The following is a 22,120-nucleotide window of genomic DNA, read 5'->3' as shown; positions in this document are numbered from 1 at the left end:
TAATTTAAAGGAATTTAATAAGAAAGCTGCTTGAGGTGGAAATCTAATTGTGAAAGGTTGAAAAAGAGAAAACATCCTCCCCAGTGGCTGCAACAAGCAATTTGCATGCCAAAGAAGACAATAACAAATTGGGGGAATTTTTATATGCGGACGAAAATTCTTGTCTCAGGTCTCATAATGGAAGAGTAATGAAAAAATAAAGTCCCGCAGTCGTGTTGCATGCACACATGGGAGCGAGTGCACATATGTACACCACATTTATAATTCATAGTGATCATTAATTCATATGGTGAGACGTCAAGGGACTGAAGCAGGCGTGTTTGTTTAACTGATGTGAGGGTTTGACACCGGCACGGAGAGAGAGCATGCAACATCATCACAGCAAGAGTGACAAGCACGACAGTCGATCCATACCACTACAGCCATCACGTACATGCAAGTCTTCGTGTGACAAAGACAAGTCAGGACTTGAGGACAGAAGTGTAGGTCTTTTCAACACATAGGAAACTACGTTCTCTGTTTCACTGTCAAGTTGAAAAGCACAGCTGCAAACTAAATTCTTAAACCTCTGCCACAGTCATTCATCAGGACTTAAACAAACATGCGCTGCTGAAGCATATAGAAGGGGAAAGAAAAAAAATTGTAATAAGGCAAATCTAAACACAGGCATCTTAGAATGTACTGTGCTTCACTTCTTTAAAATAACTCTTTATGCTTCTCTCTCTCTCTCTCTCTGTCTGTCTGTCTGTCTGTCTGTCTGTCTCTCAGAGCCGAGCTCGCACTATGTGATTTCCCTGAAGGCGTTCAATAATGCCGGAGAGGGAGTTCCTCTGTATGAGAGCGCCGTTACTCGGTCTCTGACAGGTATGATCACACACTGACAATAATTACAGTGATCCCAGTGTTTTCAGGTAATGTGGGTAATGTGTTTATGTGACATGTAGCAGATATTAAAAATGCTACATCAGACCAGAACATGATGCTTGTGTCAGTAGAATAAAACTGAAAAAACAAGGAGGTACTGTGATTGCTGTGAGTAAGATGGTGAGTGATGTGGCCACAGGGCTTCTCTTAGTAGAGGCGTTGGTATAGTCAGTACCAGCAATAGCAACAGCAATATCGCCACTGATAGCGTCATTTTCTCTTTTAGAAGCAATTTCAGTTGCTGCAGTAGTAGTAGCGGTCAAAGTACCAGTGTTCTAAACAGCAGAAGGCCCGGTAGCAGTAGTAGCAGAGCACAGACTGTATGAAAGAAGTGGATGTAGCCTCCGTGACGTCACCCACTGGTCTGTGGGCCGCAATTTTGAAGGTCAGCTTTATGGGAGACACCATCTTGGTTTCACAGACATCACCATCTGAATCATCACAGGTGACTTCTGCTCTACAAAGACCGTTTCTGATTGGTTAGTCACAACCCTAAAGTATGCCCAGCTTTATCATCTATTTTCCTCTAAATGGGACCACAATTTCCTGAATGAACACCCTGCTGGCAGTGCCAGTCGATGTGGCAGGTATACTCAACATGTTTTTGTTCGGTAAACGTCAGAAAGAGAGGAAGCGCTACCAGTTTTATCTTTATTAACTGTATAATTATCAGAGATAATTAATAATTATTGAAACTAATGGATCTTTGAATAAAGTCCACCTCGATTGGGGCACCACCTCGGAAAATGAGGAAAAGATAGCCGTTTTAATTGATTTAGTCTCATAAAAATACTAAATTATCAATTTGGAATTATGTTTTATAATTAATTTAATAATTACTACCAAAATTACCACATTGATAGCTAGCTGAAGGATTTTGGAGTTTTTGACAGTGTAGAGGTTGGCAGTATTCACCCTTGTACAACATTAAAGACACCATTTGTACTTGCAACTGAAGCAGAGTAGGTCTTAAAACATTTATTAAAACAGAACAAAAATCAATCAAACAATCTAACTATGTGTCTATGACTAACTAACAAACAATAGGGAGAGAGAGTGTGTGTGTGTGTGTGTGTGTGTGTGTGAGATTAGGCTGAGGAATGTGAGACAGGAGGCCACAAAGGTGGGGAAGAGCCCAAATGGTGATGGCCAGACCCCCTGGGGTGTGGGACAGAGGAAACAAAGGAGAGCTAAGTGCTGTAGCTGTTAGCTTAGCTTTGTCCCTCAGTCTAGGCCTGTTGTAAACTGTGTGTGTGTGAGTGTGTAGATGAAGGTGCCAGTTTAAGAAAGGATGGTTAGTTGCATGTAGACCCTGTGTCTGTGTGAACAAACTAACATCAACTAAACTTAATGGCTGCACAGTAATCTACAACACATCACAATAACCAAACTCAATGAACATTAAAGCAAGTCAATACATTAACAAGGGTAAACCATGTATGCAGGTTGCTCTTGTACAGGCCACACTGAGGCAGAGCTTAGCTCAGTTGAGAGCTGGTCTCTCCTCTTCAGGAGAGAGGAGGGGAAAAAGGTCTAAGAAGTGTTTTTTGAGGAAATTCTTTAGTAGTATTGCCAGTCCCTCTAGAAGTAACAGTGGTCATCGTAGTAACTGTATTGGCCTTCGTAGCAGTATGAGGGGCCTTAGTAGTAGGTTAGTAGCATTAGCAGCACACACAGTAGCACAGTATTCCTAAATATAGATGTCTTGGTTTGGGGGACACGTTGTATACTTTGAAAAGTTAGTCTTGTAGTTTTGATTCAGGGGAAAAGACTTTAAAGTGACAGTTAAGCCTCTATTTGAATGCAACAGAGTCCTCAATTATTCATCCTGACCAGAATGTTCACAGGGATGAAACAGTAATCAGTTTCATGAGGAACTATGGTAAAATTCCCAGTGGTTAGTACAATAAAAATCATGTTTGATTACTGCACCCTGGAAAACTCCCGATACATGTTGTCTGGCATCAACCAAAGTCTGGAACAGTGGTGATGACCAGATGTCCTGTTATTTCTGGGACTGTCCCAGACTTCAAGCTGGGTGTTCTGAGTCCTAACAAATCTCTGTAAAACACTGAGGTGTCCCAGGTTTCATCATTCACTTGCAGATTCTTGCTGTTTTCACCACAATCAAACTAATAATTATCATATAATACTTGCTTTCATAACTTACACCACTTACTAAGTAACCCAATATTAATGTTGAACTCAACACTGATTTGTCTGCATGTATATGCCAGTCAATCAGTGCGTTGTTGTCATAGTTGTTGCTAGGCTTTGATGATGCCTGCTGCTCTGTCTGACAGAATCAGTATCTTAACTAGCTGTCACGTTGAAGAGAAAGCCATTGTTTTCTAAAAAGCCCCAGTAGGATTACTCCTTTATTTGTTTAGTGCTGGAAATGCTGCCATCATGGTATCCATGGTGTTGCAAGGTGTCCTCAGCAGGTGTGCTAAGTGCTAAAATAATTGTCCCTCATCCTGGTTGAAAGGCCTGTGATGCATGCATGTGTGCGTACATGAGGTAAGTCAGCATGTTGTTAACATGTTGCTATATTGCTAAAGCATGGTTAACACTTTGTTAACATGCTGTCAGCGTGTTGAAAATTGCATGTATTTGATCTGTTGTGCTTTCCATGGTCTACCTGTGGTGGAAAAAATAAGGTTTTCATAAGTTTACAAAAGGTATTGACTACGTTATTATTTTAATGTATGCAAACCAAAAAGTGCATAATGTTTGTGATTTTTATTATAACATTTTGGTGAAATTGTTTCAGTGCACCTATCATTACTTTTGAGCATTTCAGCATTTTTTAGTGATACCATGATAATATCAACCATCCATCAATCAACAAATCTTTATTTATATAGCGCCAGTTCATAACAGCGTTATCTCAAGACACTTTCCATAAAGGGCAGGTCTAGACCAAACTCTTTAATTCAGACAGAGACCCAACGATTCAGGAATTCAACATTAAGGATTCAACAATCCCCACATGAGCAGCATCAGATATTATATTAGGACACAGTGGCAGGAAGAACTCCCCTTTACCGGGAAGAAACCTCGAACAGACCCAGGCTCAGAGCGGGGGGGCTTTCTGTCAGGGTCCGTGTTGGGTGGAGGTTGGAGAGAGACAGAGAGACAGAGAGAGAGAGAGAGAGAGAATACTAATACTTTTTCACTGTTATTAATACTAATACTACTAACAGTGATAATATTTGGTCACTAGAACTGTGATATGAACTTTTCACACTGTCTCATCTCTACATCGGTCACAGCCTTTTGCTTAGTGTGTGCTCACAGTGTGTTCTCTACATGTATGAACTATTAACAATATTTATGGTGTGTGGCTTACACTTGTGTGTATGTGTGTGTGTGTGTGTGTGTGTGAGAGGGAGAGAGAGAGAGGGAGAGAGACTTATTCCCTTTTCCTGTAGACTATGAGCTGTCGAAGTGAGATAAATGAAACGCATCCAACTCTCAGCCAAGTTTCATCTTATGAATTAAACAGCCAGCCCCGCTCAACCCCCCCCCCACTCACCCAGCAGCTGATATAAATCCTTTATTAGTCACATAAAAATGCCACATTTCTGAGATTTTTCAACTCTCATGACACGATGCAAAAACCCACAGCACAGAACACTCAGCTCACTACAGTTTCTTAACCTTCACTACAGGATGTTTTTGTGGCGAAACTATCCAAACACGATTATTTTTGACTCATTTGTCTTTGATTGGGATTTCTTTAAAAGAAGATGGAAGGAGCAATGAGGAGGAGGAGCAAGAGAGGGGAGATGAGAAAGAGAGAGAGAGAGAGAGAGAGATTTTTGATGGACTTGAATCAAAGCTCATGGAAAGAAGAGGGAGCAGAAGAAGAGCATGATGGCAGGAAGAGACAGAAACCATGGGGTTGGGGCTACTGACCTGCACCGGATAATAGCTGGATCGTTAAGACCCACTCCAGAACACATCTGGAGCTCTTTGGAAATATGTTTACACATGTGGTGTTCTATAGAGATATAGGCACATCTGGAGTTTGGTTGAGATTTCAATCAATCATCAATCAATCTTTATTTATATAGCGCCAATTCATAACAGAGTTATTTCAAGACGCTTTCCATAAAGAGCAGCAAACTCTTTAACTAAGAGAGAGACCCAACGATTCAGGAATTCAACATGAAGGATTCAAGAATCCCCACATGAGCAGCATCAGATATTATATTAGGACACAGTGACAGGAAGAACCCCTTGTAAACACATCTGGAGTTCTGCAGAAATATGGAAACACATCTGGGGTTGTGTAAGAATATCTAAACACATCTTGAGTTCTTTAGAAACATGTTATGACATCTGGAATTCACTAACGATGTACAGTCTAACAGAGTTGTTTTGTGACAGTCAGGAGTTGATAAGCTGAGCCCTTGAGGGCTGAGGCAGAACCTAAAGCCATTACTGTTCTGACAAGGTCATCAACAGTGACACACACACACACACTCAGACCATTTCTGTCTTGTCATGCCGAGACAAGCTGAATTCTCCATCTCTTTATGGCGGCATGATGCTGGACAGTTTTTTCTGAGCTTTAAAAAACGACTCGTTATAGTGGGATCCTCGTTAATATACTGCTTCGTCCTCGCCTCACTACCCGCACACTGCAGAGACAGAACTGATCCTCAACCAACCGCCTCACCGCCATTTAATCAGCGACTGGAGGACCGCAAGGAGACAGAGAGAATGAGAGAGAGGGGGGCGTGATGTGACGGATATTAAAAGATGGTAAGAGAAAGGAAGGAGGAAGCCAGGCAGAGAGGAAGTGTGAGGGATAAGTAAGGGATACAAAAAGGAAAGAAAAGAGGACTGAGGAAAGGAAGAAGAGAAGGAGGGATGGAAGCTTAGCAGAAGAAAGGAAGAAGGGATTAAGGGGGAGAGGTGGGAGGTATAAGAAAGGTGGGAGCAAAAGAGGGAGATATACAAGACAGAAGGGAGAGGAAAGGGAAGGGTGAGTGCAGCAAAATGTGGAAAAGAGGAAGAAAAGTGAGCAGAGGAAGGATGTGTAGAGAGTAAGGAAATAAAGGATGAAGGGTGGAGTGCAGTGCCAGAGGAGGAGGAGGAGGAGGAGGAAGAGGCGTGTTCTCCATCCTCATCAGTATTCTGTCCTGACTGGAGCTTTATTGTGATGCTGGACGACCAGTTTAACCACGACACTGCCTGCTGCAGCTCGTCCCGCAGCTCCAAACACCTTTCATCAAACTCTCTTTCTCTCTCTCTCTCTCGCATCACTCTCTCTCTGTCTCTCTCTATGTTGGTATGTCTGTACATCTCTCTTGAACTGCAGCACATCAGATATCAGTGTTGCTCTTGTTTACGCCACAGACATTACAGGGCGAGCCTCTTTCATCTCCAAGGACTGAAGCTGCTTTCACATGAACTCCTACATGAAGTCAGAGCCATGATATGTTTGACATTTAAGATTTACATGATAGAATCAGAGTGTTGACAGCGTCAGTGTTCGTTTGACTGAAACATTTTCCCACAGTAAATCAGGTCATCCCACTGGGTGTGAAAGTGGGTTTATTACAACCTTTATTATTCATTATTCATTTCTTACTTTATGACTTTATGTCTATCAGTAATAATATTACAGTCACCAAGTTACTGCACATACGGGTACTGCATATTATACTAAGATTAAATTACTAGTTACTTTGTAGTTTCGCATAGGTGATACAAAATATTACCACAGATGCATTTTCCAGGCCACAAATGTATAACAATTTTACAAATAAATACCCAGGTGCCCAAGTACAATGCATTTCAGTACTTTACAGATTTATTTCCCACTTCAGATTGATTAATATGATAAGATTTGCTTTTGAAAACTTCCTGCACATATTAATGTCTAAGTAAAGAGTGGTGGACTAGGTTATATTTGCGTGTGGAGTTTTGAGATTATTTCACATCATCTGATATTCAGATGCATGTTGCATTAAGTGCTGGTGCAAAATGCAGTCGTGGGAAAGGCGTTTTCCACACCCAGTGATTAGACAATGTCTATTAAGTATTTACGGAATTATGTTATATCCCAGCATGATACCACAGTTGGAGCAGGAGGTTGGTCTATAAACTGTGATGGATATTGGGAGCAAATCTGCGATGGGGATGATAGTCTGGAACCTGGCTAGTTGTGGGCTTCTTGGAGATCTAGGGCCAGTGTGTCAGAGTCTAGGTCTCGCTTTACACATCTGTGTGTGTGTGTGTGTGTGTGTGAAAGAATCAGACAAAACAGACAGACAGACTGGTCTTATTTCTGCTCATTTTATTGAAAGAGAACAGAACCAGAATAAGACTGAAGTACAGCAACACTTTTGTGTTCACAAATCAACGTCCATTTTTAAGCAAGTAACTGTAGCAATACTTGAATATAAGTTTTTGTCTTTCTTAGATTTACTCATATGATTTTGATTTAACATCTGTGCATTCTTCAGATAATTCTATGTTTCTTATCCATAGTTAGTTTTGTTATTTGTTGTGTTGTTATTCACTTGCAGCATCTCTTTTTTTCACCCTTATGTAATCTCAGTCAGAGACACTGTGCTACCAATGATAGAACAATCAGGAACATCCTGCATTAAACATCATCATCTCTAGTTCCCCCTCAGGCTCTTTTACTTATCGAATGCATCAAACTAAATGTATAATCCAGCCGAAATTCACAACAGTGCCTTTGTAGAGAACTAGAAAAACAGGTTGAAACCTGATGTGTGTTTATTTTAAACCATCTGTGTCACTAACTGTGTTTCTGCTTCCAATAGCTTTGACTATCAGTAGATCAGAAGCCAGAGAGCTGGAATCAGTTAGCAACGTTTATCTCTGCTCATTCCATCTCTCTCATAGTATCTGTTAGCATCTGTGTCATGTTGTACTGCCTTCAAGTGCCTTCTCCAGCCTGAACTTCCTGGTTCAGAGATCACATCCTATGAGGCGTTCAGGTGCTGCATGTCAGTCGCCATAGTTGAGTTTAGTTGTTTATTTGATTCAAATTTTGTATTTTTTAAAGATCTTGCAGAAGAAGTTTTATTTTTCAGAATCTTAAAACATGCTCGCAACTAATAATGTAAAGGCAGCATCTACTCTCTGATTGGCTGGCGGCTCAGATCCACACAGTTGGGTTTCAGTTGTTCAAATATGCAAAAACCATAAGCTAACTGATATGATGGTAAACAATATCCAGCTAGATAAAAGCTTGTATCTCCAATTTTGGGCATATCTAACATGCAAAACAAGTAACTGTTGTTTTCACATGAAAAACACATTACAGGTGTGATAAATTCACACTGCAATGTGTGGTTTGCAGACATTTGACATCATGTTTGTTTGTTTTTTTGTTTTGTCGGAAATGATAATTTCTTTAAGAAAAAAGACTGTTCATTACAACTGAAGTTTTAGCTCTTGCCCTCAGTTTTGTCAGTCATGATAAATAATTGCTGAATCCTCTTTATATAATATTCTTCTGTGCTTTGTCCTCTAAGCCCTGCTCCTCTGTGGATCTGAGGCTCCACTTCATGTTTAGAGTTACACCTTTTATTTCTCAGTCTTCTTACTCTTTGTCTTTTTCTCTCCTCTTTTCTTCCTCATTCATTCACTCCTCCTGTCCTACTTCCCTTTCAAACAAACATGGCTGCCTGCTGCATGCCACTTCCAAACTTGCATGTCATCTTACGTATTCAATGTTTTTTTTGTTTGTTTACACGTGTGTATAAATGTGTAAAAAAAACCTATATTAATCTGCATATATGCTTGTGTCATGCTTGTCTCCATATATAAATCTTCATTACCACACATTCATTACACTGTATGATTTCATTAATTATCCCCAAACACCCTGGTTGCCGTTAACACCCCACCCTCAGACCCCATATACCCATCTGAGGATGACCTCTTCCACCTCTTTGATAAATACCCCACTCCCATACCAGACAGCAGCACTCCCATGATCCCCCCTGTGGGGGTCCAAGCTGTGGCGTTGTCCTCTGACTCGGTGCGTGTCTCCTGGGCCGACAACTCCATGACCAAGAACCAGAAGGCATCTGAGGTTCGATACTACTCCATCAAGTGGAAGACCAGTTACTCCACCAGTGGAAAGTACAAGGTAAAAGCAGACATTCAGACCATGATTTTCATACGCAGCTGATCTATGTCTCATGTGGACATGACTTGATCACAAGTCAGATTTGAGTCGCAAACCTGATTACTATTAGTTACTATTACTATTAAAAACGGATGTGACCTTGACTGTAAAACCAATGACTCATGATTTTGATGGGACTTAAGCTTTTTGACTTGGAATGCCTTAATGTCCACCTTAGAAATATCTGCCTCGACTTGGTACGTGACTTGAACATTACCTGTTTAGACTTGGGGCCTAGCTTGGTATTTACTTGTTTTAACTTGAGACTTGACTCTGTCTTGGCTTTGTGCTTAACTTAAGACTTACCTGACATGTCTTGGTACTTGACCTGGCACTTACTGTCACTCAGAGGTAGAGCGGGTCGTTCACCAATTGGCAGATCGACAGTTCGATCTCCGGCTCCTCCAAGTCTGCATGTCAAAGTGTCTTTGGGCAAGACACTGATCCCCAACTTGCTCCAGAAGCAATGTGTGAAAGAAAAGTCTCCTCCTTGGAGCTTACTTGTCTTAACTTGGGACTAAACTTGGGGTTGACTCAAATAATGACCGCTTAGGAAAAAAAATAGATACTCTTGGGCTGGACTTGGGACTTACCAACCTTGTCTTAAGACTTCACTTGGGAGGTGTTGGTCTTGACTTTGGACTTCTTAAGACCTGAGACTTACTCATAACATAACATAATTACTTTGCTACCCTCCACTTCTTACATTAACATTTACTTTGATTTACAGCTTTGAGAAGATGGAATTGTAATTTGTCCGCAATGAAATGTGAATTGAATCCCACGATCAATGTCTCAAGTGCACCTCCTTAATACTCTTGTGAACAAGAGGTGTTACAATGGCAGCTCCACTACCTGCTGATGTTTGATCATATCATATGATAAACATGAAACCGTCCACCTCAAGTGATGCCTGCACTCAGTTAAAGCAGATGCCCCCACCCTTGCAGTAATGTAACAAGTGGTTCAATATAAATAATATTATGCAGTTTTACAACTTTTCTTCTTCACAAGCTTTTATCGTTCAAGAATTCTCATTATTCTCAAATGACAGAAACAACTCAGATTGTTGTAAAACATAACCTGGAACATTTTTGATTGTTTTGAAAACAAGCTAAAATTGTTTATTGGTCTTGCCATGCCCATTTTGTTCAGCAGGTGAGATTTCTTCTCTTCCAATCAATCTCTGAACTTCACAAAAACTAATAATCTCAACTCGACTCAAAAACCCTGGAAATACTAAATCCATACAAGGGCAGACAGTCTGCTCACATTAATAAAGCGCAGCAGGGTGGGAGACAGGGAGAGCGATAGAGAGAGAGAGAGGTCCTTCCTCCCTCTTTTACCTCCATCAGATGCGGGGAAAAAAGACATTTTCCTGGTGCCACAAGGACAAACAGAAGTCTGGTCTTTAAGTGAAAACTCAGTTTAAGCATCTGCTGTGGTTTGTCAATATTCACTGATGCTGGAGTTTAGAAGAAATATCTTTAAAGTACAAACACAAGTACAGAATAACTCTCCACAATGGGCTGGAAAAAAGATCCTCGAAGGACAGTGGCATTCTTAAAGCTTTGTGAAACCCTAAGGCATTATGCCATTATGTCTAAAACTTGCCTTCTTTAAAGACAAAATATCTATATTGTATCTAACTTCAAAATGTTCCTTTGGTTTGATTCTCAAAATATTAAGATTCTAAAACTTTGTTGTGTGTCCAGTCTGCAGACACCACAGCACTTAGCCACACTGTCACCGGCCTCAAACCAAACACTATGTACGAGTTTGCTGTCATGGTAACCAAAAGTCGCAAGTCCAGCACCTGGAGTATGACAGCACATGCAACAACGTATGAAGCAGGTATGTTTCTCAGACACACTCTCACACTTCTGGTTCTGTTGCTGGCGTAACATTTACCCTGGGCCTAACCCTGGCAGAATCTGAGATAGTAAGAAACATACACAGACATTAAGTATTAATGAAATCAACAAGATCAGTGCTTAGCACACACAGGAAGAGGTTGGGGTGGTGGAGAAAGCTATAGCAGCAAAGCATGAACATTATTGTAATGGCCACAAATACGATTGGAATTACTAGTCAGCTGGAAACGCTTTTCTCCAGTGAGTCGATCTTGAGTTACGTCTTTTGTTGATGAACTACATTCTCCAAGGTCAAGAGTGAACTTTCATGCTTGTGACTGTGTTGCTTTAGAGTTATGGTAAGTTACACTTTCCCTCTATCACTTCCCTTTCACTGACATATTAAACACAGAAAGTTCACAGTTTTTCTCTGGAGGATTTGTTAACACTGAAACAAACACTGATTTGTTTACACCGAATGAAGGTAGTTACAGGAAATGTGGGTGCACACATAACTTTTTTATTTTTTTTCCCTCCTTGAACAATGATTACTTCTAATAAGGGGTTGAAACAATGTGCAGAAATCATGTTTTGGTTCAGTGAGGTGTAATGGAGAAACTCCACTCTCCCCTGCAACAACAACACGATAACTGTCTGCCACAATGGAAGCAAACCACAAACTGAAATCAAAATGTCAAGGTATCCCTTTCAGGATGTTTACAATCATGTTTGTCGGTTTTGTCACCCAATTAAGCGTGAACAGCATTACCCCTACCGGCTCCCAGGAGCCTGCTGGAATACATTGACATTCAGAGTAAGCAGATGGACTGAGCCCACTCAGTCCCTGCAGTGATCCACTGGCTCTGGACACACAAACATTAACCACATTTTCACAGAAAAAACTGCCTTTACTGCAACTCATAATACATCTGTTTTACTGTTAGAAATAATCACCCACTGAGTTTAAAAGGCACCAGCTGAGGGAGTTTATTTTATGTTGGATTTTACCTCCAGCCAGAGGCAGAGTCTTAGAAATAGTGGTAAAAACTCTCAGTATCTCTGCACAGTTCAACACTAAATTTTCTTTTCGATTGTTCTGCTCCCCAGAGGATGAATACTAATGACTTTGGTGTTGCCCTAACTTGTCCTTCAATTTCCACTTTTTGTGTAGTTAGAAATGTTGAAATATAAAGGACAGAGACTGAAACATCCTTATTATCCTTATACATTATTATTCATTTTAATACATTCATTTAAATCAAGCTCAGAACACTGCTTTCATTTAAACTAGAAATGACCTCCAAAGCCTTAGGAAGTTAGCAAGCTACTTGAGTGGTCATATGACCACCTAACCATAACGAGGGTTTATTAGTTTATCATTTACATTACATTTTCTGGTAGTGTTATTATTTTACACATCTTGCTGGGCTCCTTTACTGGACAGTTAGTCTTGTTAGACCAATGTTGCTTCCTGTGCCACGGCCTCTCAATCAAAACTACCAACAGATCATTGTAACTGCCCTTCAGAATTACGTATATAAGCTCCTGTTTATATTTGGTTTTAAAATGTGTTCTATACACAAGTGGATAGCAAAGACACAGTGGCATTTACGCCTCTTTGTGTTCAGACTTGGTTAATTTCTCCCTTCACTAGAAAGTCAATGGGTCACAGATATGCTAGTAGCATAGCATTGATTATGTATTTTCTCGTAACATCCCTGGGGACACATCAGGATGCATTACCTACTCCTACCTTCTGAGATTCAAAACAGAATGGTTCCTGTTTTCCCTTAGCATATTTTCTATTTCAGTTTTATCTGTATGTGATGGTTTCAATCCAGCAACATACAGTCGTTGTATTAGGAAAAAGTCACGGAAGTGCAGATTTTAGATAATTAATTAGTAATTTGAAAAATGGCAGAGTGCTTCCCTTGGGGACCCCGCAGGGTTAGAATCGGAAAGCATCCCATCAATATCAACCTTTCAAAATGTACCTGTGAAATAACATTAAGTCCATTTGATGGCTCTTTCACTCTACCCAGTGGTTCTTAATTTGAAATAACTTAATTAGTTATTTAATTTCCAACATAGCTCCATCCACCTCCAATCTGTCAAGTCATTCAGAATAATTGAACAACCCAGTGTGGGTGTTCTGTGAGATTGAAGCTCACTCCTCTGGAAGTTGCTGACATCTCATTTGAATCCAATGTGTTGTTCAGTCAAGATTATTGCTTTGGTGGTGCAGATCAGGCTCAGTAGTCAACCACTCTTCAGCATTGATTATAAACTGACAGAAGCTGTGATTATTGCAGTTTTGAACGATGGAACACTACTTTCCTCAGCAAGTATGTGCACAGTGTATTTTTCTGAGGCATTCCTCTGAGTTTATGACAGTACAGGTTGTCATCATCACTAACAGGCTCAGCTGGAACTTGTAATTTCCTCCAGTGCGTCATGTCAGATTTATCAAGTGGTTTCATTAGCCAGTGCTGGGATGAAAGCTTTGAGACCTGTCCTGGTGTGAAACTTAAAAATGTGTTTAATCACATCTATAACTCACCGCCACCACACACTAAGGCTCTGATAGGCTGCCACTTAGTTTCCCAGATGAAAATGAGAAGAAAAAAGCCTGGATCCTGGTTGTAAAGTCGAGTGCTTGACATTTTCACAACAGGAGCAACACACCAGGACAGTTCAGGGATACCTTCTGCACAGTCTTCTCAAGTGTGACACATACACTTTGAGCTTGAACCAATTACTTTGTCATCATCTTACCTAGCGCCATCATCAGGCCAACATCTAAATTTGACTAATACTTTGGTTCATGACAAAATACATATCTACAAAATAATGACATTCTCATCAGTCTCAGCTGTATTTAGTGTTCAGTACTAACTTATAAATATAATAGCATGCTAACCCCATAAGATACAATGGTGAGGTTTACTTACTCAATGAACTTCCAAACACTATAATCTTAAATAGGATGTACAGAACTTGAAGTAAATTGCACCATTAATTCCTCCTACTAGCACTGACACTGCTTTTTTTCTCCTCTCCTGCCCACCCATCTATACTTGATAGCTCCTAGCTCCGCCCCCAAAGATTTGACGGTAATCAGTCGTGAGGGACGACCCCGTGCCATTTTAATCAGCTGGCAACCACCGATGGAGGCTAATGGACGAATCACAGGTGAGGAGGATTTGCACAAACACACCAATCATCATACGTATGCCACACACTCATCCAAGGTACATATTCACTGTTCAGCTACAGTACATGCACACAGTATTCATAAGAGGTGATAATATTCAGTTCATCAATTAACCTGACTATTTTAACAAGAGATGAGTCATTTAGTCTGTAAAGTCTGAAATAACTTTTCCCATAGCAACATACCGCTCAAGAGTACAAGAATACAGTTGTTGCTCTGTTTATCTAGGCACACACAGACACACACGTTCTTCCATTGTTCTCTGTCTCCTCCTCTGGGCAATCGACCCGGCTGTAAACCCGTCTGTTTTAACGAGATCTGCTGCTCCTGCAGTGTCCTGGAGGACGAATCAAACGCTCCCTGCAGGGATGACAGCACAACATAGCACAGCACGCACACACGCACACACACACACACACATACAGACCAGATATTTTCAGATCTAATACTTAAATATTTTTTCATCTAATGTTATCCTGTAATAACATTTTCTGATGCGAACATCTAATATTAGTCTTCATGGTTTCTCGTGTCTGATATTACAATAGAAATATGAGGTGCTTTTGGTCCTTAATTAAACATTTAACATGCTATTGTAAAGTGCATAAGAACATGGTAATGTTAACTGTTATAAATGTATTATCTTTCGAGCATAAATCTTTTTTTGAAGCTCTTATTAATCGTATAACTTCTCGTCTGACAGGTTACATACTGTACTACACACTGGATAAGAACATGCCGATAGATGACTGGGTGATGGAGGCAATCAGTGGTGACCGACTGACCCATCAAGTCGTGGATTTGAACCTTGACACAGTTTACTACTTCAGGATTCAGGCTAAGAATGCCAAAGGAGTCGGGCCGCTGTCTGAGCCTGTCCACTTCAGGACGGCCAAAGGTCTGTCAGAGTGTGTGTGTGTGTGTGTGTGTGTGTGTGTGTGTGTGTGTGTGTGTGTGTGTGTGTGTGTGTGTGTGAGTGAATGAAGATCAAGGCTGCTGTAAATTTACTTTATTTTATGTTGTATAAAAATGTTGACTCCCTGTTGCTCTTTCAGTGGAACATCCAGACAAGATGGCCAATGATCAAGGTGGGCCTTTTCCCCCAACTTGTGCATGTGCATTTGTGTGTGTGTGTGTGTGTGTCTGTGTTTGCATGGATTTTAAATGCACCATCTCAAGTGATCTATAATTTTACAGAAATCTCTCATTAGGTCTCATCCTCCAGTCAACACTGCTTCTGATTTTTCAGTCATCATTAAGTCAGCTTTAATCTTCAAAGTGTTTTTCTCATCAAACCGTCTGTAATCACACTCATAAATGAGAAGATCATTTGAATATTGCTCTTTTATCAGATCACTTCTAAGTCAAGTCATCATTTATCAAATTATCTGCAAGTCCTGTTTGATACTCAAATCATCTCCAATAATCTTCACATTCATCTGAATTTCTAGTTACATTCCAGTAATCTTTGATCTTGAAATCATGTTCATGTTCAATGTTCAGTCATTTCTGATCCTCAAATCATCTATACATCATGTGTCACCTCACCTTAGAATCATCAAGGTGTTTTGTTCCTTGGATAGATGGCAGATGGATAACTGTTCCACAAATTACACTAATGTTATTGAAGTGAAAAGAAGCCGTTTGAGAGTGTTTGTCCCATTTTAAAATTATTTCTCAACCAGTCGGTTGAAAAATGGCTTAGATCGAAGGAATAAATGATGAAAGAGAGACAGATGAGAGGAAAAGAGAAGAGAGAGTAAAAGAAAGAGGACAGAGGGGAGAAAACAGGAAAGCAAGCTGAAAAAGGTAAGTAGGGAAAGAAAAGATGGGTGAAGGGAGGAGATGAAAGAAGGGGTGAGTCTGGTGTGGTCGACTCAAATCAGTCAACATGAAAAAGGGACAGAAGAAATATGCAACAACAGGAAGTTACTCCATCTCCTACTTAATGGAATATATTTTTCAATCTATGCTAACAACCCCGACTCATCAAGTTGAAAGAACTTTGCTTGTTAATTGCATGGCAAAAATAGAGAGAGCGATAAAAGGATATTGAGTGAGAGATGAAAAAGAGGTTTTTGTAATTATTAATGCAGACATATGAGAGCCGAAGCAAAAGAGCTGTTTACCATATTTAAGTTCATCAAATTAACTCAGACATAATTAACACTCTGTTCTCTGATTCTATTCATCAGCTGCAGCAAACTGCAAGCAGAGGATGCTAATGGAACTTTTTCAATTTGCTTCACTAAACTTCTCACAGCTCTCGGTGAACAAGACAGACAGAAGTTTTTAATGTTTGATTTTACATCTTTAAATGAGTGTTCTGAAAATTCTCAAACAGATTCTCATTAGCCGACACACTGTTGGGATGACAAGCACAGAAATCATCGTCATGTGGTTGTGTGCATTGTTTCATGCACCCAGCGCACGCCAGCAAACTGCTGCAGTGCATGCTGGACTTCCAAACATACTTACAAATAGTAATATATTATCGTTATTGTTTTTAACTGACCAAGTTCTCAGCTGTGCTCAGTGCCCACGGTGTGTAAGTGGCAGGTCTTACAATCAGGTGTGGTCCAGTATAAAGTCAGTATTTTCCTGCTCTGTAAGGCAGCATTAGTCAGATCATCACTCAGAGCTCACCTCAGAGCAGATCTGTTTCATCCATCCATCCAGTTTCTAAACCGCTTATCTTTAGGGGCCGCTGGTGGGCTGGAGCCAACAGAAAGGCCCCAGGTGGAAACTGCAAGTTAAAACCAGCAACCTTCTTACCGCACCACCGCGCTGCCACTGATCTGTTTCCTCAGTGGAGAATCATTCACTTCTTCAACTTGTCAATGTCGCCATTTAAAGGCAGGGTCAGTCACACTAGAGCAGCATGGAAAAACTAGCAAGAGTAGCTACTAGTCGAAAGTATCCAACCGATAATATAACGCCCCCCCCCTTCGGACCTCCCACCAAAGCCACTCCCACACAACACATGAACATATGTACAACAGGAGCTCATTTTCAGATGTATAAAATAGACTGCACAATAAAAAAAAGATCAGACCAAATGGCACTTTGGATGGATTTGTGCCAGGTTTCATGTCCGCCACTAAAGAGAGAAATCGTATGATCATCACTGAGCCGATCACGAGTGCTGACCGTGGTTTCATCTCTCTGCTCATGCTACTTTTATTTTCAAATAAGAGCTCACTTCTATTCAAGATAATCTCATCCATTTACAGACAAAATCAACTACTTAAGTACGATCAAAAAATCAAGTTAACTGGATGAGAATGAACAGGATCATGTTAGCTGGATAAAATCATGGAATACCACATTAATTAAGTCACTTTTTTTATTGAACTGGTCCACTGTTCTGTGAATCTCAGTCCAGATAGATTCACAGTTTATAGTTCAGTATAATTTACGCCATGGACTCACACTCACACCGTCTTTGTCGAAGGTGTTGACTGCCTTCAACAAATGCATTCTGGGAATTCTCAGTACAGCTGGACCTGAGTGCAGTGAAGCGATTCAGGCGTTGGGACACTGAACCAGAAAGACTCAGCTCTAGTGTCAGGGTGTTAAATGGTGCTGTTTGTCACTGACACGTGTGTGTATCTGTGTGCATGTGTGTGTGTGCTATGTGCACAAGTACACACTACTGTTTCTCACCACATAAATCAGAAGTGTCGTCAGGGGAGGAGGGAAGATTGATGTTCAGTCCCTTTACTGTGGACCGTACGCTGTAAACACACACACACACACACACACACACACACACACAGGGAGTATTAGGTATTGTGTCTGAATTTAAAATCTTTTGGGCTGTGGAGATCTTTAAATTGAGTTCCCCGATGGAACAATATTGCAGCAGAGGTTTTGACCGTCTCTCTCATCAGCTGCCAGTCTCCTTTCATTGGCAGATGATCTGCTGCTGATTTCCCCTTTACTCCACCAGTCTTACAAATTCAAGTACCTGCTTTACTGCAGTTTGGTCAACGGGTAATAACGTTGTTGTCCTTTTTCTGGCTGCTCCCTTCTGGGGTCGCCACAGCGGATGATCCGCTTGTAGATTTTGGCTTCATACATCTGTGGCTTTTTATAATAAGCCTTCTGACTTCCTCCTTTACACCTGTCAAAATTACTGTGGCCACAACAGTCATAACAGGCAGCTTTAAATGCTGGCACTTCCTCACTATGGGAGCCATTCTTAAAACCTTTTACTGAGAGCCTGGATAGCTCAGTTGGCCGAGCTTCTGACTTTTAATTTGAGGGTTCAGGGTTCCTGTTTGGGTGGCAGCTTTTAACAATTTCCCAGTCTACATATACAGTGGGGCAAAAAAGTATTTAGTCAGCCACCAATTGTGCAAGTTCTCCCACTTAAAAAGATGAGAGAGGCCTGTAATTTTCATCATAGGTATACCTCAACTATGTGAGACAAAATGAGAAAACAAAATCCAGAAAATCACATTGTCTGATTTTTAAAGAATTTATTTGCAAATTATGATGGAAAATAAGTATTTGGTCAATAACAAAAGTTCATCTCAATACTTTATATTTACTACTTTACTACTTTATATATACCCTTTGTTGGCAATGACAGAGGTCAAATGTTTTCTGTAAGTCTTCACAAGGTTTTCACACACTGTTGCTGGTATTTTGGCCCATTCCTCCATGCAGATCTCCTCTAGAGCAGTGATGTTTTGGGGCTGTCGCTGGGCAACACGGACTTTCAACTCCCTCCAAAGATTTTCTATGGGGTTGAGATCTGGAGACTGGCTAGGCCACTCCAGGACCTTGAAATGCTTCTTACAAAGCCACTCCTTCGTTGCCCGGGCGGTGTGTTTGGGATCATTGTCATGCTGAAAGACCCAGCCACATTTCATCTTCAATGCCCTTGCTGATGGAAGGAGGTTTTCACTCAAAATCTCACGATACATGGCCCCATTCATTCTTTCCTTTACACGGATCAGTCGTCCTGGTCCCTTTGCAGAAAAACAGCCCCAATGCATGATGTTTCCACCCCCATGCTTCACAGTAGGTATGGCATTCTTTGGATGCAACTCAGCATTCTTTCTCCTCCAAACACGACAAGTTGAGTTTTTACCAAAAAGTTCTATTTTGGTTTCATCTGACCATATGACATTCTCTCAATCCTCTTCTGGATCATCCAAATGCTCTCTAGCAAACTTCAGACGGGCCTGGACATGTACTGGATTAAGCAGGGGGACACGTCTGGCACTGCAGGATTTGAGTCCCTGGATTTGAGTCTTCCATTTTCTAGTAATTGCTCCCACAGTTGATTTCTTCACACCAAGCTGCTTACCTATTGCAGATTCAGTCTTCCCAGCCTGGTGCAGGTCTACAATTTTGTTTCTGGTGTCCTTTGACAGCTCTTTGGTCTTGGCCATAGTGGAGTTTGGAATGTGACTGTTTGAGGTTGTGGACAGGTGTCTTTTATACTGATAATGAGTTCAAACAAGTGCCATTAATACAGGTAACGAGTGGAGGACAGAGGAGCCTCTTAAAGAAGAAGTTACAGGTCTATGAGAGCCAGAAATCTTGCTTGTTTGTAGGTGACCAAATACTTATTTTACCAAGGAATTTACCAATTAATTCATTAAAAATCCTACAATGTGATTTCCTGGATTCTTTCCCCCCATTCTGTCTTTCACAGTTGAAGTGTACCTATGATGAAAATTACAGGCCTCTCTCATCTTTTTAAGTGGGAGAACTTGCACAATTGGTGGCTGACTAAATACTTTTTTGCCCCACTGTATAGTACTATCTATATCTAACTATTAAGAGTTAGTATCCAGGCAGGTGAAGATTTAGACTAAACGCACTCTGAGGAGAGAACAACACACACAGTATGATGTGTGTGTGTGTGTGTGTGTGTGTGTGTGTGTATGCACCATCTTAACAAAGTCATTTATTTCCTAACAAGGAACCAATCTCTCCGGCCGAACCCTCTATTCTATCTGCAAAATGACTCTCAGCTTTTCCATCTTCACCTCTGCCCTCCCCTCTTTCTTTTTCTGTTTTGTTCCTTCCTGATGTTCCTGGTTATTTATCGCTTTCCAGGTCGAGGGGGAGACCACGCCTACTGGCCGTCTGACACCAACCTCATCGACAGGAGCAGCATCAACGGTAACACACACACACACATATATAGACTCTGCTGAATCTGACTTAACGTAGTGTGTATGTGGGACATTTTGCAGCATCATCAGACTATCAAAGCTGATCACTCTGTTCAGTTATGTCTGAACTTACTGTAATGGCTGATGAGGAGCTGCTGTTTGCACCCCCACCCATATTCACTATCTCACCATCAACCAAACAATAGTGTAGATAATCATTTTACAGTGACGGGTGTACATGAGCTTTTAGTTTTATAAAACATATAACCAAGAATATCAAATCTAATTCTGTTGGTTTAATGAATGATTATTGAATGATTTTGTTGCACTGCCATGGCATTGAGTGTTTGCATTAAAGAAAACGTCAGGATATCACAACAAAGCTGGGGATGGGGGAGGGGTCAGGACATAGCAAGAATCACACAAAATCATCATCAACACAATAATACAAGACACTGCAACAAGTTATTCATAGTATTAACGTCAGTCACTGCCTCAGTGCGTCTTTGGCCAATGTCTGGCCTCACTGTTCACTCAGAACTAATTCAGCTAATTAAAACTACTAAACACATGAGAGACAGATACATCAACATTACATCTCAACAGTCCCCTCACCAGTTTATCTACAAGTCTAAGTCTGTTCATAATAATAAAAAAAATGAAGCCCTCACACTTTGACCAGACCTTTTCTCTGATCAGGAAGCCTGTAACAGTGTCCAACTAAAATAGGCTTGCTCTTTGGTAAAATAATATCTAGCCACAACGCCATTGTTAAGTTCACTCTGATCAATATTGATCAATATTGAACAATATTCGCTCTAATAAGAACACGCACTCCTCCACCTCTGCGATATAAATCTTTCTTGACCATAATTCTCACTTTTGATTCCAGCATCCTTAATTGAGTTATCCAGCCAAGGCCCACTAATGCATAGAAATCCTTCTCTGTTGATTCTGCAGATAGGTGGAATCTTTTTTTAAAAATCATTTTTGCAGGATTGCACGTTTCATATTCATATTTCAGAAAATCTCTCATCTCGATAACAATTATTTGCTTTTTATTAACTTTTCTCTTGAAGTAGGAATTTTGAGATATTTTCACCCTGTAAGACTTCCACTTATCTCTTAAGAAAGACCAGTATTCATATTATTACTAATATCAGCCCTAATTCATTCAAATCTGAGTCAGGTTATTTTTTTATTGCCAAGTAAGTTTTGCCTTGGTATGTTGGTGCATAATCAAGAAACAAAAATATAAACTAACATATACTAGAGATATTTACAATACAGAATATGAAGAGAAAATACAATAAAATGTACACTATATCCGTTTTTTAAAAATGAAAGAGCTGCATAAGCAATAAGAGTTGCCTATACATTCAATAGTCATACAGGCTGATATTGCACAGATAAGTCAAATATTGCTTTGGTGAACAGATAATACACAGAATGAGTCAGATATTGAAGTCTCCCAACCATCGTGTTTCCATGTTTGAGGACAGACTGGATGAATGATCATGGGACCATGTTCATGACGGGACTTGTTGGTGAGGCCATTTGCAGACAGGAAGAAACCCGTTAACGTACATAATCATCGTCCTTGGCAGGTTGAACTTTCCCAGCTGTCTCAGGAAATACATCCTGTGCTGAGCTTTTTTGGTGAGGCAGCTGATGATTAGCTCCCACTCGAGGTGATGAACATCAGAGCTGGTCCTGTAGAAGAGCCAGGATGATTGTATTGAATGCGGGGACTGAGGTCTGCACACTGGCGTAGGTTCCTGAGGAGTGCAGGTGCTAGAGGATGAAT

General features: G+C 40.5%; 1 protein-coding gene across 1 annotated transcript in view; it reads left to right on the top strand.

Moving 5' to 3' along the window:
* Positions 1–22,120, top strand: part of dcc (DCC netrin 1 receptor) — a 167,741-nt gene that overhangs the window by 99,249 nt on the left and 46,372 nt on the right. The window contains exons 17-23 of the mRNA XM_070851028.1: positions 769–864; positions 8,832–9,070; positions 10,825–10,963; positions 14,047–14,154; positions 14,880–15,074; positions 15,232–15,264; positions 20,255–20,320. Of these exons, the coding sequence (XP_070707129.1) occupies positions 769–864; positions 8,832–9,070; positions 10,825–10,963; positions 14,047–14,154; positions 14,880–15,074; positions 15,232–15,264; positions 20,255–20,320 (876 nt within the window). The remainder of the gene's footprint in view (positions 1–768; positions 865–8,831; positions 9,071–10,824; positions 10,964–14,046; positions 14,155–14,879; positions 15,075–15,231; positions 15,265–20,254; positions 20,321–22,120) is intronic.

This window comes from Pempheris klunzingeri, chromosome 19, assembly GCF_042242105.1.
Source record: "Pempheris klunzingeri isolate RE-2024b chromosome 19, fPemKlu1.hap1, whole genome shotgun sequence".
Lineage (NCBI taxonomy): Eukaryota > Metazoa > Chordata > Actinopteri > Acropomatiformes > Pempheridae > Pempheris > Pempheris klunzingeri.
This window is presented reverse-complemented; position numbering and strand designations above follow the sequence as displayed.